Consider the following 19,100-nt stretch of genomic DNA (forward strand, 5'->3'; position numbering starts at 1 on the left):
TACTGCCATGACTGTTGATTAAATATTGAATACATTATATTGAATACATTTTTAATTGTTCAATTCATCAGTTACATCCTCACTCCAAACCTGCTGCTGCAATATTTTGTTTTTCCTCCGTATCTCCTGGTTTTCATTGGCCTGTTTGTGATCAGATCACCTGATTGGCTACTAAAATGCAGGCGAAAGGTTTGGATACTAATTCAAATTGTACTCAGTACTCAACCATGATTTTTAAAAGTAACTAAGTACATTACATGGTGAAATGCATACTTAAGTACAAGTTAAAGTAGAAGCTTGGAAATTTACTCATGAAAGTACAAATACCCCCCCAAAAAAACTACTTAATTACAGTAGTTCGAGTATTTGTAATTAGTTACTTCCATCCCTGGAAATCATGACCCATTTACTCAGATAATCCACAGACGTTGCTGTGAACACTTTCATATAGGAACTACTTTCTTTCTGCAGTAGAATCTACCGGAACTACTTTCTTTCCACCAGTAAGAAGTTACATGAAACTGCTCACAACGAGTGTTTTGAATTTTCCAGATGTATTTTTTGCTGCTTTGAGCACCACAAGCCAAGTGCCATTTAGTCCCATTATACTGGAGAGAAGGCAGACATCTGCACAGCTGATATCTCCAAAACTATGCATTTTGGGGTGAACTGTCCCTGTCAGAACGGGTACGGAAAAAGCAGAGGCAAAAACCAGCTAGAGTTAGTCGATATCCCTCAGCCCAGTTGGCTCGCAACCCAGTGACTTGTGATAAATGGTCATCGCAGTTGAAGCTCAGAGCCAAGGACGACTCCTGAAGTCATGCAGACAGATGTTAAGGTAGGTACGAAAATCCACTTGGCTTAACCGATTTACTGAAGTTATAAAGTAAGCAGCTCTAAATGTGCCCCCACCCTGAGAATTTTGGCTTACATTAATCCCCTGAAGGAGATAGAAGACCTACAACTTAAAGCTACAAGGAACTTTCATATTGTTTTGATTTTGGAGGCACATGTGGACAAAAGCGGTACTGTTTCCTCCACCATAACCACAAAATACAACCTCAAAAATAAAATTATCTACATAAAAATCGTGTGCTTCTTCTTTTTAACAGGAACAGAACCTACCACTAACTATAACTTCATTAGGAAAAGATGCACACACAGGCTTGTTTCATCTGTTTTCCGGGAGAAAAATGAAAAGCAAAAATAGTCAGTCTTCTCATAGATGGTCTTGTTAGTTTATGTAGATCATATAGAGGCATCAGTATTAAACTGTAGCTTTAAAGAGACACACTTTTGGTCGTACTGGCTTGACCAACAGGTGTCACAGCCATTCTGATTGGTGCTCGCTCGCTGCATATCAGCTCCGCCCTTTTTGTCTGAATGAGGATTTTTTTTAACCAAGAAGGACATGCTGTTGTTTTTTTATGCAGACTATCAGACATAACACAGAACTGGATCATTCAAAACTGTAAATCGATGGGAAAATCACGCAGAGAAAGGAATTTTATTCAACAGTTCAGAAAATCTGATAGATGTAGGTTTTATTTATCAGTTGTTTGAAGTGACCGGCACAGATAAGACAAGGTTCAAGGAAGGAAAAGAAACGTCTGATGGAAGCATGTTGAGGAGATTTAGCCAAAAGAGTGAAAAATCATTTTTCATTTCACTGACTTCAAGCACAGGCAGCCGCACAGACTCACACACTCTTTCAGTTACAGGCATATGCACCCTGCATGCACTCGAGCCTGCAGACTGACGCTCACACACACATTCAACATACCTGTGAGGATACACAGAAATCTGGCATTAGATGTGACTCACGGGGAAACGCTTGATCCAACATCTGACATCTGCGGCTCTCTGCTGTAACGGCTGCCTGATAAACCAAAAAATAAATAAATAAATAAATAAATAAAACACTAGACATCATGATGGTCAGCCAATACAGTGAGCAGAAAACTATTTTAAAAATTCTCTTTGGTTTAATTTTTTAACTCTAACATGGTTTTCTTCACTTTTGGTCCAGTTGACCCCTCAGCAGGAGTGAAACTGTGAATGCACACGTGAGGCTGGATCAATAAAGCCTTGCAGCATGTGCAGAGGGTTACTACAGATGGCGAGATTGTGATAGCGCCAGAGGTGCCTGAGCTCATTAAGAAACAGGACCATACTCCGGTGCAGAGCAGGGAGAGGGGAGCAGGGAGGAGGAGGCAGGAGGGAGGAGAGGAGAGGAGGATGCAGAGCCTGGACTGAGATTTTTCACCTGAGTGTCACTGAGATCTGATGATTCTCTGCCATCGAAAAATGGGAAAATTATAAATCCTTCCTTTGTGTGCGTCTGGACCGCAGCAGAAGATGTGTGTTGCATTAGTGAGAATAAATGGTAGCATGTAAATAATGAGCTGAGAGGTTGTTCAGAGGCTGCAGGCTGCAGCTCCACACGGCAGACAGGCTGGACTGTGGCGCCATCTCCCTGTCACTAACGATTATTCCTCTGCTGCAGTTAATAGAAAGGAATCTCTGCTGGCGATGGATCTGCAGAGATTTATGGACCTGGGATCAACCACTACAGGATCTCGATGCCAACATTTTGTGCCGACCAACATGCAAAATTATTTAAATACGACTCTTAGGATGCCAGCAGATAATGGGCATGAAGAGTTTCTTGCAGAGTTTGAATTATGGCAGAGTCGAAAAGCCACTGAAAAGATCATAAAGATCATGATGAAACTCTGCACTGGACCAAGAACAAAAAACAAAATACTGCAGTCATTTTTAAGTGCAATGAGCACTGACTGAACCATAAACAGAAGAAGATGCAACTGTAAAATAAAAGTTCTAAAGATGACAAGGCCATACAATATATAAACAATTAGGATGCAAATCTCAAAAGCAAAATTTGAATACTTATTTTTTCTGGTAAGGCCTTCTTCTATGCTGCAGTTGCAAATGGTCTGTAATGCAAACGTGTGGTTTAAAAAACTTAGTTTCCGTGTACAACCTGAAAAGCAGTGGATTTTTCGCTGCTCCAACATCGTGGTTACACACGGTTAAAAATACAGACTCAGCTGGCAGAAAATATGCCAAGAGAGAAGGCCAAGTTCAATACTTGCTAACTTTGGATTCACATCCAAAAAGCTGAATCAGAATAACAATGAAAACGTGGCGGAAACACCCAGAGCTCACACTGGTGCCCCTGCAGCTACGACCACATGCACAGGCCAGTCGGTGGCTCCTCTCCACCCTGGGAACCCCCCCCCCCAAATGACACTGATATAAAGCAAATAGAATGCCAATAAAAGAACAAACTCTTCAATATTAATGAGATAAAAGAGCAAATTATATGGAAGTGTTTGCAAAACTAACTAAAACAATTAAAATATGTTGTTAAGTTTAAAAAAAACACTAAAATGGAGATAAAAAGAGGAAATATGAAAGTGATGCAGAAATGGAAAAGTAAAGCGTTGGCCATCTTGTAAAAATGAGATTTAAGGAGGCGTTTAAAAGCTGCAGTGGAGTCTGCCAATCTCACATCGAGGGGAGGGCTGTTACAGAGCCGAGGGGCCGCGACCAAAAACACACGGCGGTCACCCTCGGTTCTCCATCTGGTCGGTGGAACAGCTAAAAGGTTTAGATCAGCTGATCTTAGCGGCCTGGCTGGGCTGTATGGGGTTTGAAAGTGATTCAATATAACGTGGAACCAGTAAAATGTGTTCTAAACTTTAAAGACCAGTGTGTGATTCTTTACTGGATTTAGTGGTGAGCCTTCAGATTGCAAACACCTCGTGTCACTCTCCCCTTCCGAGCACGAAGTAGGCCTGGACACTATGGCTTATAAATAACATCTGGATATTTTTAGCCTATACTGCAATACACAATATACATTTTGTCTGCAATAACATACTGTAGATTCTCAAATAGTGAAATCATGATTATTTTACAGAATATGACACATTATTATAGATTAAATTATACAAAACCAGAGCTGATGCAATCTGGACAAAATCAATTATCACTGCAGTTTTTACCAAATACCTCCATACTGATATTGCAGCAATATTATAGGAATGACTCTGTGATTTTTACAAAATGTTAACACAATAACATTTTTGATAAATAATCATCCAGTGTTTCTTTATCATTGTTTATACATGCTAATAGTTGATAAACTGTAGTTTTTTCGGTTTAGTGCCTATATTTAGTATTCTGAGTGTATCAGCAGGCTTGTACTGGTAAAGTGTTTGTTGTAACCAGAAAGTCAGATAAAAAGGCTGATTAGTCAGCACTTAGTGATGGAGGGAGGTTGCCTAGCTAGTTTGGATCAGTACAGTTCCTTTGATGATTATTTTGAAATATTAGGATTGCCCCTTTAGTGGAATGTGGTTTTTTGGACACTTCTTTGGATAATAACTTTGTTCTGCAAAAGACAAGTAAAAAGTCGACTATTCTTAGTAGCCCCTCTATTTGAGATGGATGCACAGTGGTGCAGTGGTTAGCACTGTCGCCTCACAGCAAGAAGGTTCTGAGTTTGACAGGGGCAGGACCTTTCTCTGCAGATTTTGCATGTTCTCCTTGTGTCCGCATGCGTTCTTGCTGGGTATTCCAGCTTCCTCCCACAGTCCAAAGACCTGCAGCATAAAAGGGCAACAGGTAACTCTAGATTTCCCCTAGGTGTGAGTGTGAGTTGTCAGCCCTGCCCTGCGATGAACTAGCGACATGTCCAGTTTGTACCCTGCCTCTCACCTCTTGCCTCTCTTACAGACAAAAGATGGACGGCACAGTGGAAATGTTAACAAACAGAACTGCGTCAAAACAAAAGACAAACTAAACAGGTAACAATGCAGAAGAACTTACACGAATTGCAATTTCTTGGATATAATATACATCACTTTGCTGTGATGCAGCCTTTAAAACCAGGAAAAAACATGATATATCAATATCCAAAATATAAAACGATATCTAATCTCATATCACAACATTGGTATAATATATTGCCCAGTCCAGGCTCATTTTACGGTAACAAAAACACAATTATATTCAGGTGATTATACACTGATGAAAACAATATGTTCCATTTCTGCCATATAGTCTGCCGATAAATTCTTGCAACTGTCCTTTAAAGGGGCAGCCAGTGCAGTGATACTAAAAGTGTTATGATCACCTGATAATAGGCTAATTGTGTTCCTATCAACAAATGTATTTCATAAGAGTGTACTGCCAAATGCACTGTTCATGTTGCTGTTTATGCATGAGCCAATTTTGTAAAATTAAATGTCTGTCCACAGAACAGACTCTCTCACTTTTGCCGTCCACAGTGACATCAAATCTACCAGAAGCTTTGTTTTTTCCACGTCGTTAGCAAACTACCAATCTTTCTTATTGTTGCACAGTTTAAAAGCCGCAGTCGGAGCTACAACATTGAGGTCAAGTTTCATTCTTTCTGCATGAAATCACTTCTCTAACAAGTCATGATAGGAAAATGTTGTGCTGCACTGGAACACTTGCACGGAACAACAGCACGACAAAAACACAAACACGTTTTTTCATTTTCAATTTCCTTTAATGACTTTTGGAGTTTGTTTTGTAACATGTGTTTCCCTGCCGACAAATTAATTTGTCTCCATGTGACTCAGATCGTTGAAAGAAGAAAACTAACGATGTTACGTGACAATGAACCATTATTCTGTCTTTACATCGTTCTCTGAACCTGCTGCCAGACCAGTGACGTTACCGGCCCAGTTGTGTAAATATGTACACAAAACACGGCAACGCACTATGAGCATAATCTCATAAAACCTACCGCAACTTGACAGAAACTGGCACGTATGCATGTACTTGTAGCTGCCTGCGGCTGCACAAATTCTCTGTGTAAAACTGTCACTTTCTGAGGTTGAAATGATGGAACGTTTGGCCTTAAAGACGCTGGGATGAATCCACTTTATAATTTGTGTCGCTCTTTATTGATTCAGGATGTGTTCTTGTTTTTCTCAGTGTCCTGCCAGAGGAGCCTTCCATTATGCAATCTATCAATAATCTGTAGTAAATTAGCAGTAAACTGGCTCTCAGACGGTTCATGAGGTCAAAAAGAGGCAAACAAAACATCAAACAACAAAATGACGACAGACTAGTCGTCATCAGTTTTGCTTTTCTTTTTCTTTTTCTTCTTCTTTGCAGATTCCTCCACTTCATCACCGTACGAAGTGTCTATCGGTTCAGATTTCACTGTCACCGCCTCCACCTTCACCCTCACACTGGGCTCCAAGCCCTCCTCCACCTCCTCCCGCTCTCTGTCCTTCTTTTTCTTCTTCTTCTTCCTCTTCTCCTCCAACATGTCGCCCTCCTGGAAGGGCAGCTCCATTGTCACGTCGTCCTGAATTTCAGCCACAGGCTCCACTTTCACTCTCACCAACTCCAGCGCCTCCTCTTCAACTCGCTCCATCTTTATTCGCTTTTCTTTCTTTTTCTTCTTCTTCTTTTTCCTCCCGTCCTCTTCATCATCATCTCCCTCCTGCCACGTTTCTTCTGTGAATCGTTTCATTACCAGGGGGCGGAGGGTTGTGGACGAGGGGCCGAAGGCGGCTCCATCCGTCTCATTTTCGGCCACGTAGGTCAGCGTAGGGGTCTTGCTGCCAAAGGGGTGGTACCGCTGCTTCAGCCCCAGTGGTATGGAGGGTGCAGGAGCGGCGGGGATGACCTGAGGAGCCTGGTTGGCACTGCTGTCTCCGTAGCTCTCACACACGTTCAGCAGACCTGAAAAGGGGGTGCCAAAAACCACGGTGTCTGACGACTGCTTGTCAGCAGTGAGCAGGCAGAGCTCTGAGGCGCCATGTGTGGAGGCGAGGACGCTGTAGATCTGCTGGCTGCTCCCAGTCCTGCCTCTGTCTGCAGCAGCAGGAACCTTCAGGGTCTGCAGACCTGAGAGGGGAACCTTGACACCACTGAAACTGGATGGAGGGAGAAAAGACGGGATTAGACATCATTTACACAAAGCATGCTGGGAAGAGTTTACTGAACTTCAAAACTACATCATTTTCTGACTTCTCTTTCTGCAGCTGCAGTACGAAAAGCTGTCTGCCTCCAGCTCCACCTGCTGGCCCCAACAGACACAAACTGCCCCACTGTCACTCTCTTCATGTTCTCGCTACATAAACTGCTGCACAGATTGTTTGAAGTGAAGCTACAGAAGTTTAGAAATAATGTTTTGTCCCACTTGAAAATGTAAAGTTGAACTCATGAGGAATAAAATGCACCATTGCTGATTCAAACTCAGAGCCTGGTGCGACCAGGACTTTGGAAAAATACTACTAACATTTGCACAATAATGCTAACAGCTGTACCTCCTTTTCTCCTCAAAAGGAGACCTGGCCAATATTGAGCATTGGATGGCCAGGAACTTCTTAAATCAAAACAAGAATAAGACTTTTGGATCTTCTGATATTGCTTAAAAATGTAGTTTACAACTTAGGACCACTCTGTGGTTATGTCAAACTGTAAGCAAAGAAGCTTTTATTATTTTATTATATAACAAATGAATCTCTTTTTTTTTTTACCATCGTAGAGTTTTAGGCAAGGCCGAGCATATGTTTTCTTTTAGAGATTTCAAGCTTTTATATCTTCTCATTTAGATTATTTTAACTAAGGCTGCAACTAACAATTATTTTCAGTTATTTCTCAATTAATCGATCAACAGCTGTTTGTTTTAAAAAGTCAGAAAATGATGAAAAATGTCAATCAATGTTTACAAAAATCTAAGATGACATCCTCAAATGTCTTATTTTACTCACAATCCAAAGATATTCAGTATACTGTCAGAGAGGATTAAAGAAACAAAAAAATATTAATATTTAAGAAGCTGAAATCAGAGAATTTTGTCTTTTCTTTCTTAAAAAATGACAAACTGATTAATTGATTGTCAAAATAGTTGGCGATTAATTTAACAAACGATTAATCGCTGCTGCACTAACTGCAACGCGCTAGACCCTGGAATCAGTCAGACTACTGTCACGCCTTCAGCTGGCGCAGAATGCAGCCACACGTCTACGGACAAAATCTTGGTATATTTTACCATCATCGCTCTGGTTACCAATGAAATTAAAGTTGACTGCAAGGCTTTACTTTTTGTTTCAAAACGTTTGACCAGCCTCCAGCCCAGAGGACTGAGGTCCTCTGATAAACTGCTGCTGTTCTTCCCAGTCTGTTGTTCCCTCTCCATGTTTTATCAGCCCCCACCACTGAATGCTCCGTAACTCATGATTCTGTTTGTCCGTTTCACTTTAATTTGAGTTCAAATTCATGCAGAATGTTTGCCAAACGATAAGTGTTTTTTTTATGAGTCGGAGGAAACCATTAATTATCTTTTAGAGAGAGTATGTGTTTATGACTGTTAAATTGAGCAAAATGGTAATGGAGTCAGCAGTGAGACAGGAAGTCAAATTTCCAGAGTGTTAATTTCAGAGAAGTGAGCTTTTGTTTTCAGGATAACAAGTTTAACTTTACACTGACAGATAAATGACAGCTATAAAGAGCTGATCAGCTTACAGTGTAGGACTCGCCATCGCTTGTTATCGTTAAATCATAATGTTGTGCTCGTCTTGTGCTCTTGCAGTGTTCCTGCAGCCTGCCTCGTGTCTGGGAGGAGGGGGACGAAGCAAACAACAAGATTCAATCATAGACTGTATATTAAATAGGATTTCAACCAATAATTTTATTGCCTTCCTCATATTTTTAGTCTCTTTTATATACAAGACTGGAAAATGCGTTGAAAAAAATTGTGCAGTAATTCAATTTTCACAGCGTCTGTGCATGCTTGTTTATTCACTGTGTCAGTGGAAACAATGATGAACAAAGCAATAAAGGTATGGTTTACTTAGACAGAACAGACAGTCTGTTTACGTTCCTGAAAACTACATCACTGCATGAGTCATAAATGTTCAGACAAGCTCAATATTTGGTTACTTGTCATGCTATGTAAAGATGCAATTCAAAGATACTGCTGCGTTTTTTTTGTAACTAATTTGGTCACAGGTGTCTGGATTTGGTTCAATGATAAGACACTTGGGGTGGAGCTGCTTTGCAGGATGTGACATACAGATGTAGAGGCAGCTCTGTGTAGGATTGTGTATTCAGCTGTATGTGGCATTTCTTCCTTTGCTTTCAAAGACTTCAAGGCCACTCTGACCGTACGCTCTCACACAGCCTGGCTGCCTGCTCCTAGCACCATGAAAAACACAGCTACAATAAGAATTTATGAATTTTATATTTTAAAAATCAGAATAGAGCAATAGTCTGGGAAAACAAATATTTTTCCATACTCTTTTCTTTTTTCCCCTGTACTTACTCAGACCTGGAAATACTACAAATTCATTACTTTCCATACTGCATACGAACCTTAATTAATAAACATTACATTAATAAACTTTAAATATATATATTGCTGTGTAAATGACTTTACAGAGTGACTTCACTGACTTCATGAACCTCCGTTCAGTAACTGTTATAAAGGCTCACTTTCATTTATTGGCACAATTTATGCAGCCTCAAAACTGGGGGAAGAAGGAAATCTAACTTTCTTCTTTGCAAGGACATCAAAACAGAGAGATTATTTGAAAGCAGTAAATTGTTTAGTAGAGTTGAATGTGTGCAAAGCTCAAGATTAAATGTCCAATAAATGTCTACAGACAAAAACTGCCAGTGGGAAAATAGACTCCTGAATGACTTCTTGTAAAAGTTTGACTATGCATGAGAGATGGAAATAAAGAAAGGAAGATGAAAGGGGACAGACTGTACCCACCACTCTGGGCTGAAGTTGGCAGGAGCTTTAATGAGCCATAACTCATTCTTGTTGTTCTTCAGACTCTCTGTCAGAGTGCTGCTGCAGGGTTTATGGCAGAAAGACACAAAGTCAGCAGGACACTGGTACCTGCTGGTCTTCTTTTCTGCGAATCCAAACGACACAAGTTTGTCATTTCATCAATACAATAAAATGCACAGATAGAAATAGAACACACAGAAATACACAAAACAGCCCCAAGTAAGAACAACTGAATAAATCGTGTGTGCTCAGTTTTCACTAGATTCACTTTCAGCATCAATATCACTGCCTGGGTCTCCATGTGCAGCCTCTATGAAATATTTTATATTCTGGAAAATAGTTATTGGTATTACTTTACAATAAGACTATCCTTATAAATGAGTTAAAATGGTTTAAAATGAGGCTGTAAACACTCATTAATAGAGAGAATAAACAAGTTATAGCACAATTTTCATATATTGATGTGGGCTCACTATTTGGCAAGATCCAATTACTGCTGACTACTAATTAATCTGACTAATGAGTTACTAAATTCTGTATCTGGCAAAAGGGAGTCTTGTTGTAAAGTGTAAAATGTCAAAGTAAACAATATTACCAGAGCATTAGTGTATGAATCTGGTAATTTGATGTTAATCTGATATGCAGAATGAAAATTTTGACAATTAAGATATGCTCATGGTGGTTAAATGCAATAATTCATTAAAGAAATATATGATGAAGCTGACAGGTATAAAAACTGACTGGTGGAGAGGATAAAGTAAGCAATGAGATCTGAGGCTTAACAGTACAAATGTTATTATCATTATTGTTGCCATCTAAAGTTTTGCACGTTTTTTGTTCTTTTTTGTTTGTTTGTTTGTTTGTTTGTTTATTTTGTTTTTAGCTGTCCTTGTGTATTTTGCCCCTGTCTCAATCATTGTTGTATCTGTAAAGTCATCATTGTTAGGTTTTGGCATCAATGAAAGGGAAAAAACAATACAGATAAATATAGGCTCACTATTTGGCAAGCAACACATTACTGTAGCCCTTTTAATCTATTGTGTTGTAACCGCTTATTAATGATTTATCAAGTGTTTAGAACCTAATTAATAACCAGTTAACCATTTTATGTCTGAACTACACCAGTAGCACATATTTCCTTGAATATATCTATACTAATAACACATGATAATATTTCCTTCCCTAAAGAGGAAGGGAAAATGAATGATTGCTTAATCCCCCCTTGTGTTGAAATCAAATTTGAAATTTAAATATTTGCTCCATGGTTATTATTGGTCACACAGGTATCAGTAGTAAATCTGGAGCTCACCCAGTCACAGCCTACTGTATTAAAACCACTGTGTATTATAACTTGATTGTGTTGTATTTCTGAGTAAAACTGCTCTCATGAAGCTGGTCTAAATTGAACTATAAGCACATCAGACAACAAACACCAACCCTGTGTAACCGATGCGTGTGAACTTACCCGTTTCTTTTTGCTTTACCGGTGATTTTGTCGTCGGACTGTCCGCTTCATCTATTGGCATTTTTACGCCTAAAAACATACACAAAGTACGAAAATTAAAAGTTTTCTACCACAAAACGCGTGGCTATTGAAGACGCACATGTGATGACACCAAATGAACTCTGACCTTTCATTACGCCACTTCCGTGCCACTTTTGGTTGTAGTTCTAAAGCCAGGCATGGTGAGCAGGTTTGTATTGATACGATCAGGTGGGAGAACTCAAATATCCATGATGCACCTCGACAGGTTTACGTAACGGTCTGAGCGTCTGTCTGGGAAGCAGTTGACAGCAGTAAAGAGCAGGCCGAAGTGGGTAAACAAAACAAACATATGAAAAAAAGAGCGAAAACAACTGAAAAGTTTTGTCTAATTTTGTATCCGTAGAATGTCTGACATTGTTGTAAGTCGGTTTGAAGCCCGTTAACGTGGAAAGTCGTTAGAAAAAACAGCGCGTGCACCTGTCAAAGATAAATAGGTTAACGAGCTAACGTGTGCTAGCACGTTAGCAGTTAGCTAGCTGGCTCGTTGAACCCGCTCAGGTTAGCTCGCTAGCCCGCCAGCTAGCAGCCATGTCGTCCCCCTCCTCCTCCAGGCGCCAGTGGTGCTACCTGTGTGACCTGCCCAAAATGCCTTGGACGGTGGTGTGGGACTTCAGCGAGGTGGTCTGCCGGGGCTGTGTGAACTACGAGGGGGCGAACCAGATCGAGTTTCTGATAGCGAGCGCCCGGCAGCTGAAACGAACTCACGGGATGCAGGATGGGAACGTCAGGTCACCGGGTCCCTCTCCTAATAAACACGGCACATCTGGCCGGGGAGAGGCTGCGGCAGACGGAGGCAGGCCGCACACAGACCGCTTCGAACGGGGAGGAAGAGGAGAAAGCACCGGGTCAACCATTCGTGTGCCGCCAAACGGGCTGCACCGTGATGGACAGCCGCCTCCAGAAGTGAACCGCCAGAGTCCCAGCGGCAGCCGGAGACCCATGATCGGCGCTGCCATCCCTCCCAGTCTAGTGACTCAAAGTATCGCAGGGATTCCTCATGGGCTCCTTGCAGGCATGCCGGCGGGTCTGACCGCCAGGACAGCCCCCATGAGCAACCCCATGATATTCCCTGCCCCGGTGCTGGCCGAGATGAGCCGCAGACAGCTGGGGATAGGGATGGGAATCGCCCCCTTCATCACCCCGGAGCTGGAGCGAGAGCTCAGTTCATCCCAGAACCAACCCAAGACACAGACGCAGGTACCACTGACATTACTATTACTTTAAATCTTAATGTTAAACTTGCATTGTGCTACTGTCTGTTGTTTTTCCTCCTGCCTCCCTTGTCAATCATTTTTTTAAATTCAGTTGTTTCATTGACATGAATGATAGGTAAACCATTATTGCCAAAGTACCTATTATAATAATAACAATTCATTAAGTAAAATAAATAACAGCCAAAAAGCATAAGAAAATGGCACAAAACAGTAAACACGTGTTGTGTGTGTGTGTGTGTGTGTGTGTGTGTGTGTGTGTGTGTGTGTGTGTTTTAAGGCTGCTACTAACAATTGTTTTCATAGTCCATTAATCGGTTGATTATTAACAGGATGAATAGTTGTTTGTCTATAAAATGTCAGAAAATGGCAAAAAATGTTGATTACTGTTTCCCAGAGCCAAAGACGATGTCCTCATTTGTCAAATGTTTTGTCCACAAACTAAAGATAGTTAAATTACCGTTATAGAGAATTAAAGAAACCAAAAATTATTCTGATTTAAGAAGCTGGAAAAAGAGAATTTTACTTTTTTCCTTGGAAAATCACTCCAACCAATTAATCTATTATTAAGATAGTTTGGCGATTAATGTATGACGGATTGTTCGTTGATTAATCGTTGCACCTCTAGTTTGTTCATGTGTGTTTTCTCTCTCCAAACCTCTCGATGGATGCTTACTCACCATTAAATGAAGAGTATGGTTTTACTAGAGATGTTTGCCAGTAAAAAGGAAGTTTTTCCTCACCACTTTTTTCTTGGTGGGAACTATTGGGTCTCTTTAAATTATAATATAAACAGCAGGGTTTTCTCCAGTGTATTGCTAGCCCAGTGGCACACCAGGCCGAAGCATCTGGGGATTTTATTTTCAGGAAATGTATTTTAAGATGTTTTTTTTTTTTTAACAACAGTTACAGTGAGGCGGCTCGGTTGGAAACATAGATTTAATGGTTAGAGACCTCACCAGTGACATCTGTTTAAAATGTAAATGCACCATATGGAAATGAAGTCCCTTCCCTTCAAGTGACCCCCCTGGGACCTTATTTCAGAAAAAAATATGTATGGCGAGAGACAAATAATTTGATCTCATTTGTATTGTGCCATGAAGTACACATGATGTTTATTAATTAATGACTTATTTATAACAACACATTACATTGTAATATTTTCAAATCTCCAGTCAGCTTTTAGCTCTGACTTACTTTAGGGCCCTATGTAATCTGTGTTATGGCTTTTGTAAATTCTCAATTTTGTGATTTAGTGGAAGCTATAGGGCCCAGACTCAGTGCTGCCATCAATCCGTTTGGCTCTCCCACGCCAGGCCCCTGTTAAAAAAGACATTTGGCCACTTTGCTTAACAACTTTGCTTGGGGAAACCCAGAACAGTTTGGTCTAGACCTGCTCTATATGAAAAGTTCCCTGAGATAACTCTGCTGTGATTTGGCATTCTACACGCAGATCCACACTGCTGTGGCTGGCAGCAGCACCAGCAAGAGTACAGGTCTCCCGTCTTCATCCTCATCCATGGCTGGAGGCATGAGCCAGACGAGCCCCAAGCCTGCCTCGTCCCCAGCCAGGCAGCCACGCCCCCTGGCCTCGAGGTCCGGCGGGGAGCCCCTGGGATCCAGCACCTCAGCAGAGGCAGCCACCACCGCTGCAGCGTTACCCCACAGTGGTGCCTCTGAGCAGGGATCAGCATCTGCCAGCAACACCCACTCAACCGGAAACACTCTGTCCTGCACCTTGTGTCATGAGAGGCTGGAAGACACACACTTTGTCCAGTGTCCATCAGTGCCAGGCCACAGGTTTGTGTATTTGATACTTCTTAATCTTATTATATAGGGAACAGCCTGAAACATTTTGTGGATTACTTTAAAAAGTTGTTCGAGAATTTTCTTGCTACAACTTCTCAAATGCAAAGAGTTTCTTCCTAGAGCTGGGTCATTTAGTCTCAAATGAAGGTCATCAATCAAAAGAAAATGACTTGGCAACTGTTTTGATAATAAAATAATAATTTCAGTCAGACATTTTATAAACTAAATGATTAATCATTAGTTGCAGCCCTGTTTTTTCTCGTTATGGTTTTTCTATTTTAGTCCAACCAAGTAAGTAATTTAAGGTAGCACTTAAGACTTGTTTGTTATGGAAAAAAAACATATTAGTGAAATAACCCATTTGTTTTTTAATGTATTTCAGTAGTTATAATAGTAATGCCTCACTGAAAGTTGTAATAACATCTCTTTACCTCTTTGCCTCCTCCACATATAGGTTCTGCTTCCCCTGCACCAGAGTGTACATCCAGAGCCGGCGGGGCGACGGAGAGGTGTACTGCCCCAGCGGAGAGCGCTGTCCGTTGGATAACTCTCCCAACAGTCCTCCGTGGGCCTTCATGCAGGGAGAAGTCTCCACCATACTGGGCACTGGTGGAGCAGGAGCTGCGCCGGCTGCTGCATCAGGAGCCGGGACCGGACCAGGGCCAGGAGCTGCAGGTGCGTCTGCGTCTGGCGCTGCTGGGAGTGGATCTGCCAGCGGAGCCGGATCTGGAGGTGGAGGTGGAGACGTCACCGTCAAAAAAGAGAGGGAGACGTGATGGTGACCTTTATGGAAACCAGGACCCAACACAGCAACAGGCAAGTCCACATACACCTGACCAGCTCTACTGTGACGTCTGGCAGCATTTTGCATGAAACCATTTTACAAGAAAGCACCTAAGTTTACTACATCCTCAAGTAATGCATTTGCCAAATACAGACATTTATAGCTTCAGACTCTAAATATTGATGTTTCTGAATACTCGTAAATTATTTTAATTTCAACTGAACAGGAATTACATAATTTTTATCATCCAGGGTCTTCAGGATATTAAAATAACAATGTGACAAAACAAACTGATAAATGCAAGACATCATGTGTCAAGCTTCAAAGATGTTGTATGACAACATCTCCTGAATCAAAGGCAGTCAGAGTTACAGCAGAGTATTTAAAAAAAATTTTGATATCAGATTTAGATTCATTCTTCATTGTCTTCCATAGACGAAATTTGTTTTCACAATCTGTACACAGAATAACATTCAAAACAAGGTATAAACAACAAGAACATTACAACAAAATTCCAATACCATAGGTCTGTTACAGTGCTCCCAGTCTATTTAAAGCAGTAATAGCTGAGGACACAAAGCAGATTTGTTGTCTGTATCTGCAGCCAGAGGGGAGGAGGGTGAAGCGTGGGTCAGACTGTAATGTTGCAGCAGAGTGTGCACCAGCCAATCGATCCAGTATCAATACCAGTACCTTTTAAAGTGATACTGATACCAAAAAGAGTACTTAATTGTCTTCATCTTCATTTACTCTTACACAGATGTGTAGTATAGTGATTCTTTCAAACGTTTCAGTGGTATCTCAGTATTTGTTGATGTCCCACTAGATTTCCCTGCCACACAGCTTTGATGTGGTAGAAGGTTTCTCTGTGTAATTTCATGTTGTTTGTTTGCTTTTTGTCGCCCCAGAGTTGTATCACACACCAGAAGGAGATGTCTGCAGTGGACCGCTGAGAGATCCAGAAGAGAAACAACACAGCGACACACAGTTCAGAAAACCTCCATTACACAGGTCTTAACTCAACCTACTCACCACCCAATTTTATCAACATTATCAGACCTCGCCAGGTATCTGAGTAAAGTTGCAAAGACTACCTTCACACATTGTCATTGTTAAGTTTCTTTTCTTTACCCACTTTTAAGCTAAAACTTATAGTTCTGATGTAATGAGAATGTGATCACATTAAATCTCCCAGTACCTCCTGCACATTGCGAGCACAACCTCCCCAGCTCTAGAAAACAGTCCTGTCTCAGTCCAGCAAATGGCAGAGATCTTGGTGAAATAATGGCACAACTTTCCCAAGACAGCGGGTGATGTAAACACGCATATATATTAAAATGGTCTGCTGTACTTCATGATGTATTGTTGGAATCAGATATTAAGGGCCAATCAACACCTGGACAGTGGCTACTTTCTGTAGAGTTACCAGTACTTTTGCCAGTTGAGACAACTGATCATGCCCAGATAGCACTGCCAGTTAGCTTGTGTTACCTGCTTTTCATTAGTGTATAATTGCCTGAAAATAAGAATTGTTGTGTTTTTGTTACCTTAGAATGAGCCGTTTATATCTACAAAGGCAGTTTGCCATGTTGAACCTTTGTGTTTCTACAGTAGCACAGAATGAATGAAAACGGGTAGAAGACGACGCTAAAGCGTTGATTCTGATGCCTCCGCCTGCAACAGTTTCATACAACTGTGACTTTTTGTGTTCTCTACACCTGATTGAACCATTGATTCATTATAAATCCTATTTGCAAGTGTCCCAGGAGTTTGAGAATTATGGCTCTATTGATACAGTATACAGTTAATGAGAAAGGATTGCAAGGAAAGAGCTATTACCTTTATTACCTAATAGCATCCAAAATAGTTATTCAAAAATATATCAAAGTCAAATATCAAAAAGCTTTAAAATTGCCCAAGTTATTGGCATAAGTGTGTTTTCAGAGACAGGTCTGTCAGGCGGCTATTTTGCAGCCATCTCGAAAGCGTTGGTCTCAAAAATTTAATCAGTTCATGTACCTGTTATAGAGTGTTAACACACAAGATTTGGTACAAATCCGTCCACCTGTTCAAAAGTTATCGCACAAACAAAAAGTCGGCCATCTTGAAAGCGTTGGTCTCAAAAATTTAATCAGTTCATGTACCTGTTATAGAGTCTTAGCACACAAGATTTGGTGCAAATCCGTCCACCCGTTCAAAAAGAAGGACAGACGGAAGGACAGACGCACAGACTCATGTACGGCCGGACAACCGAAGAACAGTATGCCTCCGGCCCGGCACCTTCGGCGGGTGGAGGCATAACAAATCAAATACTGGCTCTAGAGGGGACCTTAAGCTTCTTTTGCAGCCATCATGGGATTCTCCTACACACTTGAAAAGGGAGAGGTTTTCATTGGTTGCAGTCTGAAACCTCACCATTAGATGCTACTAAATGCTACACAGTGGTCCTTAAAGAAAAAAAAAAGTTCCAACCGGACCAATGAAATGTCTCTGTTTCTCTGTATGGTCACTAGTATATTTGCAAGCATAGCTGTTGAAGGTATCTTGTTAGCAGACATAAGGTGGGGATGTTTCTTATAAATCACTTCACTCACTGAAAGTAGCCATCGTCCAGCATTTACTATAACGGTACACTCAATATTGTGTTTGCATAAAAAAGCACTAAAGCTTGTTTTGATAAATCCAACACAAATATTGAAATAGTAAAACAGTAGCCACGGTTGTTTCTTTTTCTTGTTGATGAACAAACTGCAGCAGGAGGTCAGATATCAGACTGTTCGCAGTAAAATACAGGCCATCGAAACAAGTTGGAACCTAACTGCCTCGGACAAAATGTCATTTTGTCCGCCAACCCTCAGTCTAAATGAAATATTTGTCGTTCTACAAATACAGCTTATTCACAACTGACACGAAATTGACAGTTATGATGACAAAGTGTACCTTAAATTTGATTGTTTTTATTGTTTCTTGACTGAATCCTGGCGCACAATCAGATTGGGGTTTTTTTTCCCCAAACAAATGGGGGAAAAAAATCTACAGTAAAACACCTAAACATGCAAGCCTACATGAGATGAGGACAGAAAGCCAGTAGTGACATTTCTCTCTGCGTTTAAATAAAGTTGACTTTGACTCAGAGAAAGGAGAATGTTTGCTGTGTAGAAACAACCAGTTTAATCTGGCAAAGCATCGACCAGCCACAGAGACTCTGTGTTTGACTGTATTTAAATGTTGCTTTCATACAAGATCCAGCCCAGCCTACGCTTTACCCCGAATGTATATGAAAAGATATCTATTGATAGGCCTAGGACTATATTTTATACTAGAATGTTAAATGTTATATACTCTATAGATCTATAATAGTATGTATGTGCAATCCTTCGTCATAGTATATGCAACAGTTTGGAAAATGTTATTAAAAACGATTGCGTATCATTTCTCAAACCTTTTTGTTTTTTAAAGGGAGAATCCACCTAAAAGCAGAAATGGTTTTCTGTAATCCTGAAAGGTTTGATATCATTTATGAATTTGTTTCTCCCCAAAATAGAGACAAGACAACTTTCTTATCACACCATATATTAAAAAAAACTTTCTGTATTCTGACAGATATTACAATATGAGTCATTGTATGATTCATTAGTGGAAATGATCAGTTTTGCATTACACTTTTCATTTTCTCAGAAAGAAAATGACTGAAGTCATGATGATGTGACATTTGTTGGGGTCTGAACCAAATATACATGTTTTCTTTCATCTGGGGAACAAGATTTTAGGCCAGATCATCTCTGCAGCACTACAGGACTTTATTATGGTGCTGTTCTGTCACACGTTTTTACTTTATTAAAATTTGCACCTTCTGCGATATGGATATTGCACTTGGCCATACTGTGATTACCATAATATTTCAATCAATTGTGCAACCCTAATTTAAAGAGATAG

At 40.6% G+C, this 19,100-nt stretch overlaps 2 protein-coding genes across 3 annotated transcripts; one reads left to right on the forward strand and one right to left on the reverse strand.

The window, feature by feature from the left end:
- Window positions 1-5,541: 5,541 nt before the first annotated feature.
- Window positions 5,542-11,585, reverse strand: polr1g (RNA polymerase I subunit G). Of its 2 annotated transcripts, XM_084717516.1 has the most exons (4): window positions 11,446-11,585; window positions 11,280-11,348; window positions 9,794-9,938; window positions 5,542-6,947 (listed from the first exon to the last, which is right to left on the reverse strand). In XM_084717516.1, exons 1-4 carry the CDS (start codon window positions 11,450-11,452, stop codon window positions 6,128-6,130), a joined length of 1,041 nt encoding a protein of 346 aa, XP_084573642.1. In that variant the 5' UTR covers window positions 11,453-11,585; the 3' UTR covers window positions 5,542-6,127. The 2 variants fall into 2 exon arrangements, with proteins under 2 accessions (XP_084573642.1, XP_084573641.1); XM_084717515.1 differs by lacking the exon at window positions 11,446-11,585 and having other exon boundaries at window positions 11,280-11,439.
- Window positions 11,586-11,888: 303 nt separating this feature from the next.
- Window positions 11,889-16,514, forward strand: irf2bp1 (interferon regulatory factor 2 binding protein 1). The gene is made up of 4 exons (XM_084717514.1): window positions 11,889-12,557; window positions 14,025-14,371; window positions 14,835-15,196; window positions 16,073-16,514. The coding sequence occupies exons 1-3, from the start codon at window positions 11,889-11,891 to the stop codon at window positions 15,154-15,156; spliced, it is 1,338 nt and encodes a 445-aa protein (XP_084573640.1). The 3' UTR covers window positions 15,157-15,196; window positions 16,073-16,514.
- The last annotated feature ends 2,586 nt before the right edge of the window (window positions 16,515-19,100 follow it).

Source organism: Lutjanus erythropterus, chromosome 4 (assembly GCF_056507025.1).
Source record: "Lutjanus erythropterus isolate fLutEry1 chromosome 4, fLutEry1.hap2, whole genome shotgun sequence".
NCBI classification, from domain to species: domain Eukaryota; kingdom Metazoa; phylum Chordata; class Actinopteri; order Lutjaniformes; family Lutjanidae; genus Lutjanus; species Lutjanus erythropterus.

Bases quoted from the DNA above. Each gene is read 5' to 3' on its own strand.
- polr1g (XM_084717515.1), bottom strand. From the start codon at position 11,358: ATGTTTTTAGGCGTAAAAATGCCAATAGATGAAGCGGACAGTCCGACG. The intron at 9,939-11,279 runs GTAAGTTCACAC...TTGGATTCGCAG, and splicing joins GGTAAAGCAAAAAGAAACGG to AAAAGAAGACCAGCAGGTAC. The intron at 6,948-9,793 runs GTGGGTACAGTC...CCCTCCATCCAG, and splicing joins GCCAACTTCAGCCCAGAGTG to TTTCAGTGGTGTCAAGGTTC.
- irf2bp1 (XM_084717514.1), top strand. From the start codon at position 11,889: ATGTCGTCCCCCTCCTCCTCCAGGCGCCAGTGGTGCTACCTGTGTGAC. The intron at 12,558-14,024 runs GTACCACTGACA...TTCTACACGCAG, and splicing joins AACCCAAGACACAGACGCAG to ATCCACACTGCTGTGGCTGG. The intron at 14,372-14,834 runs GTTTGTGTATTT...CTCCACATATAG, and splicing joins CCATCAGTGCCAGGCCACAG to GTTCTGCTTCCCCTGCACCA.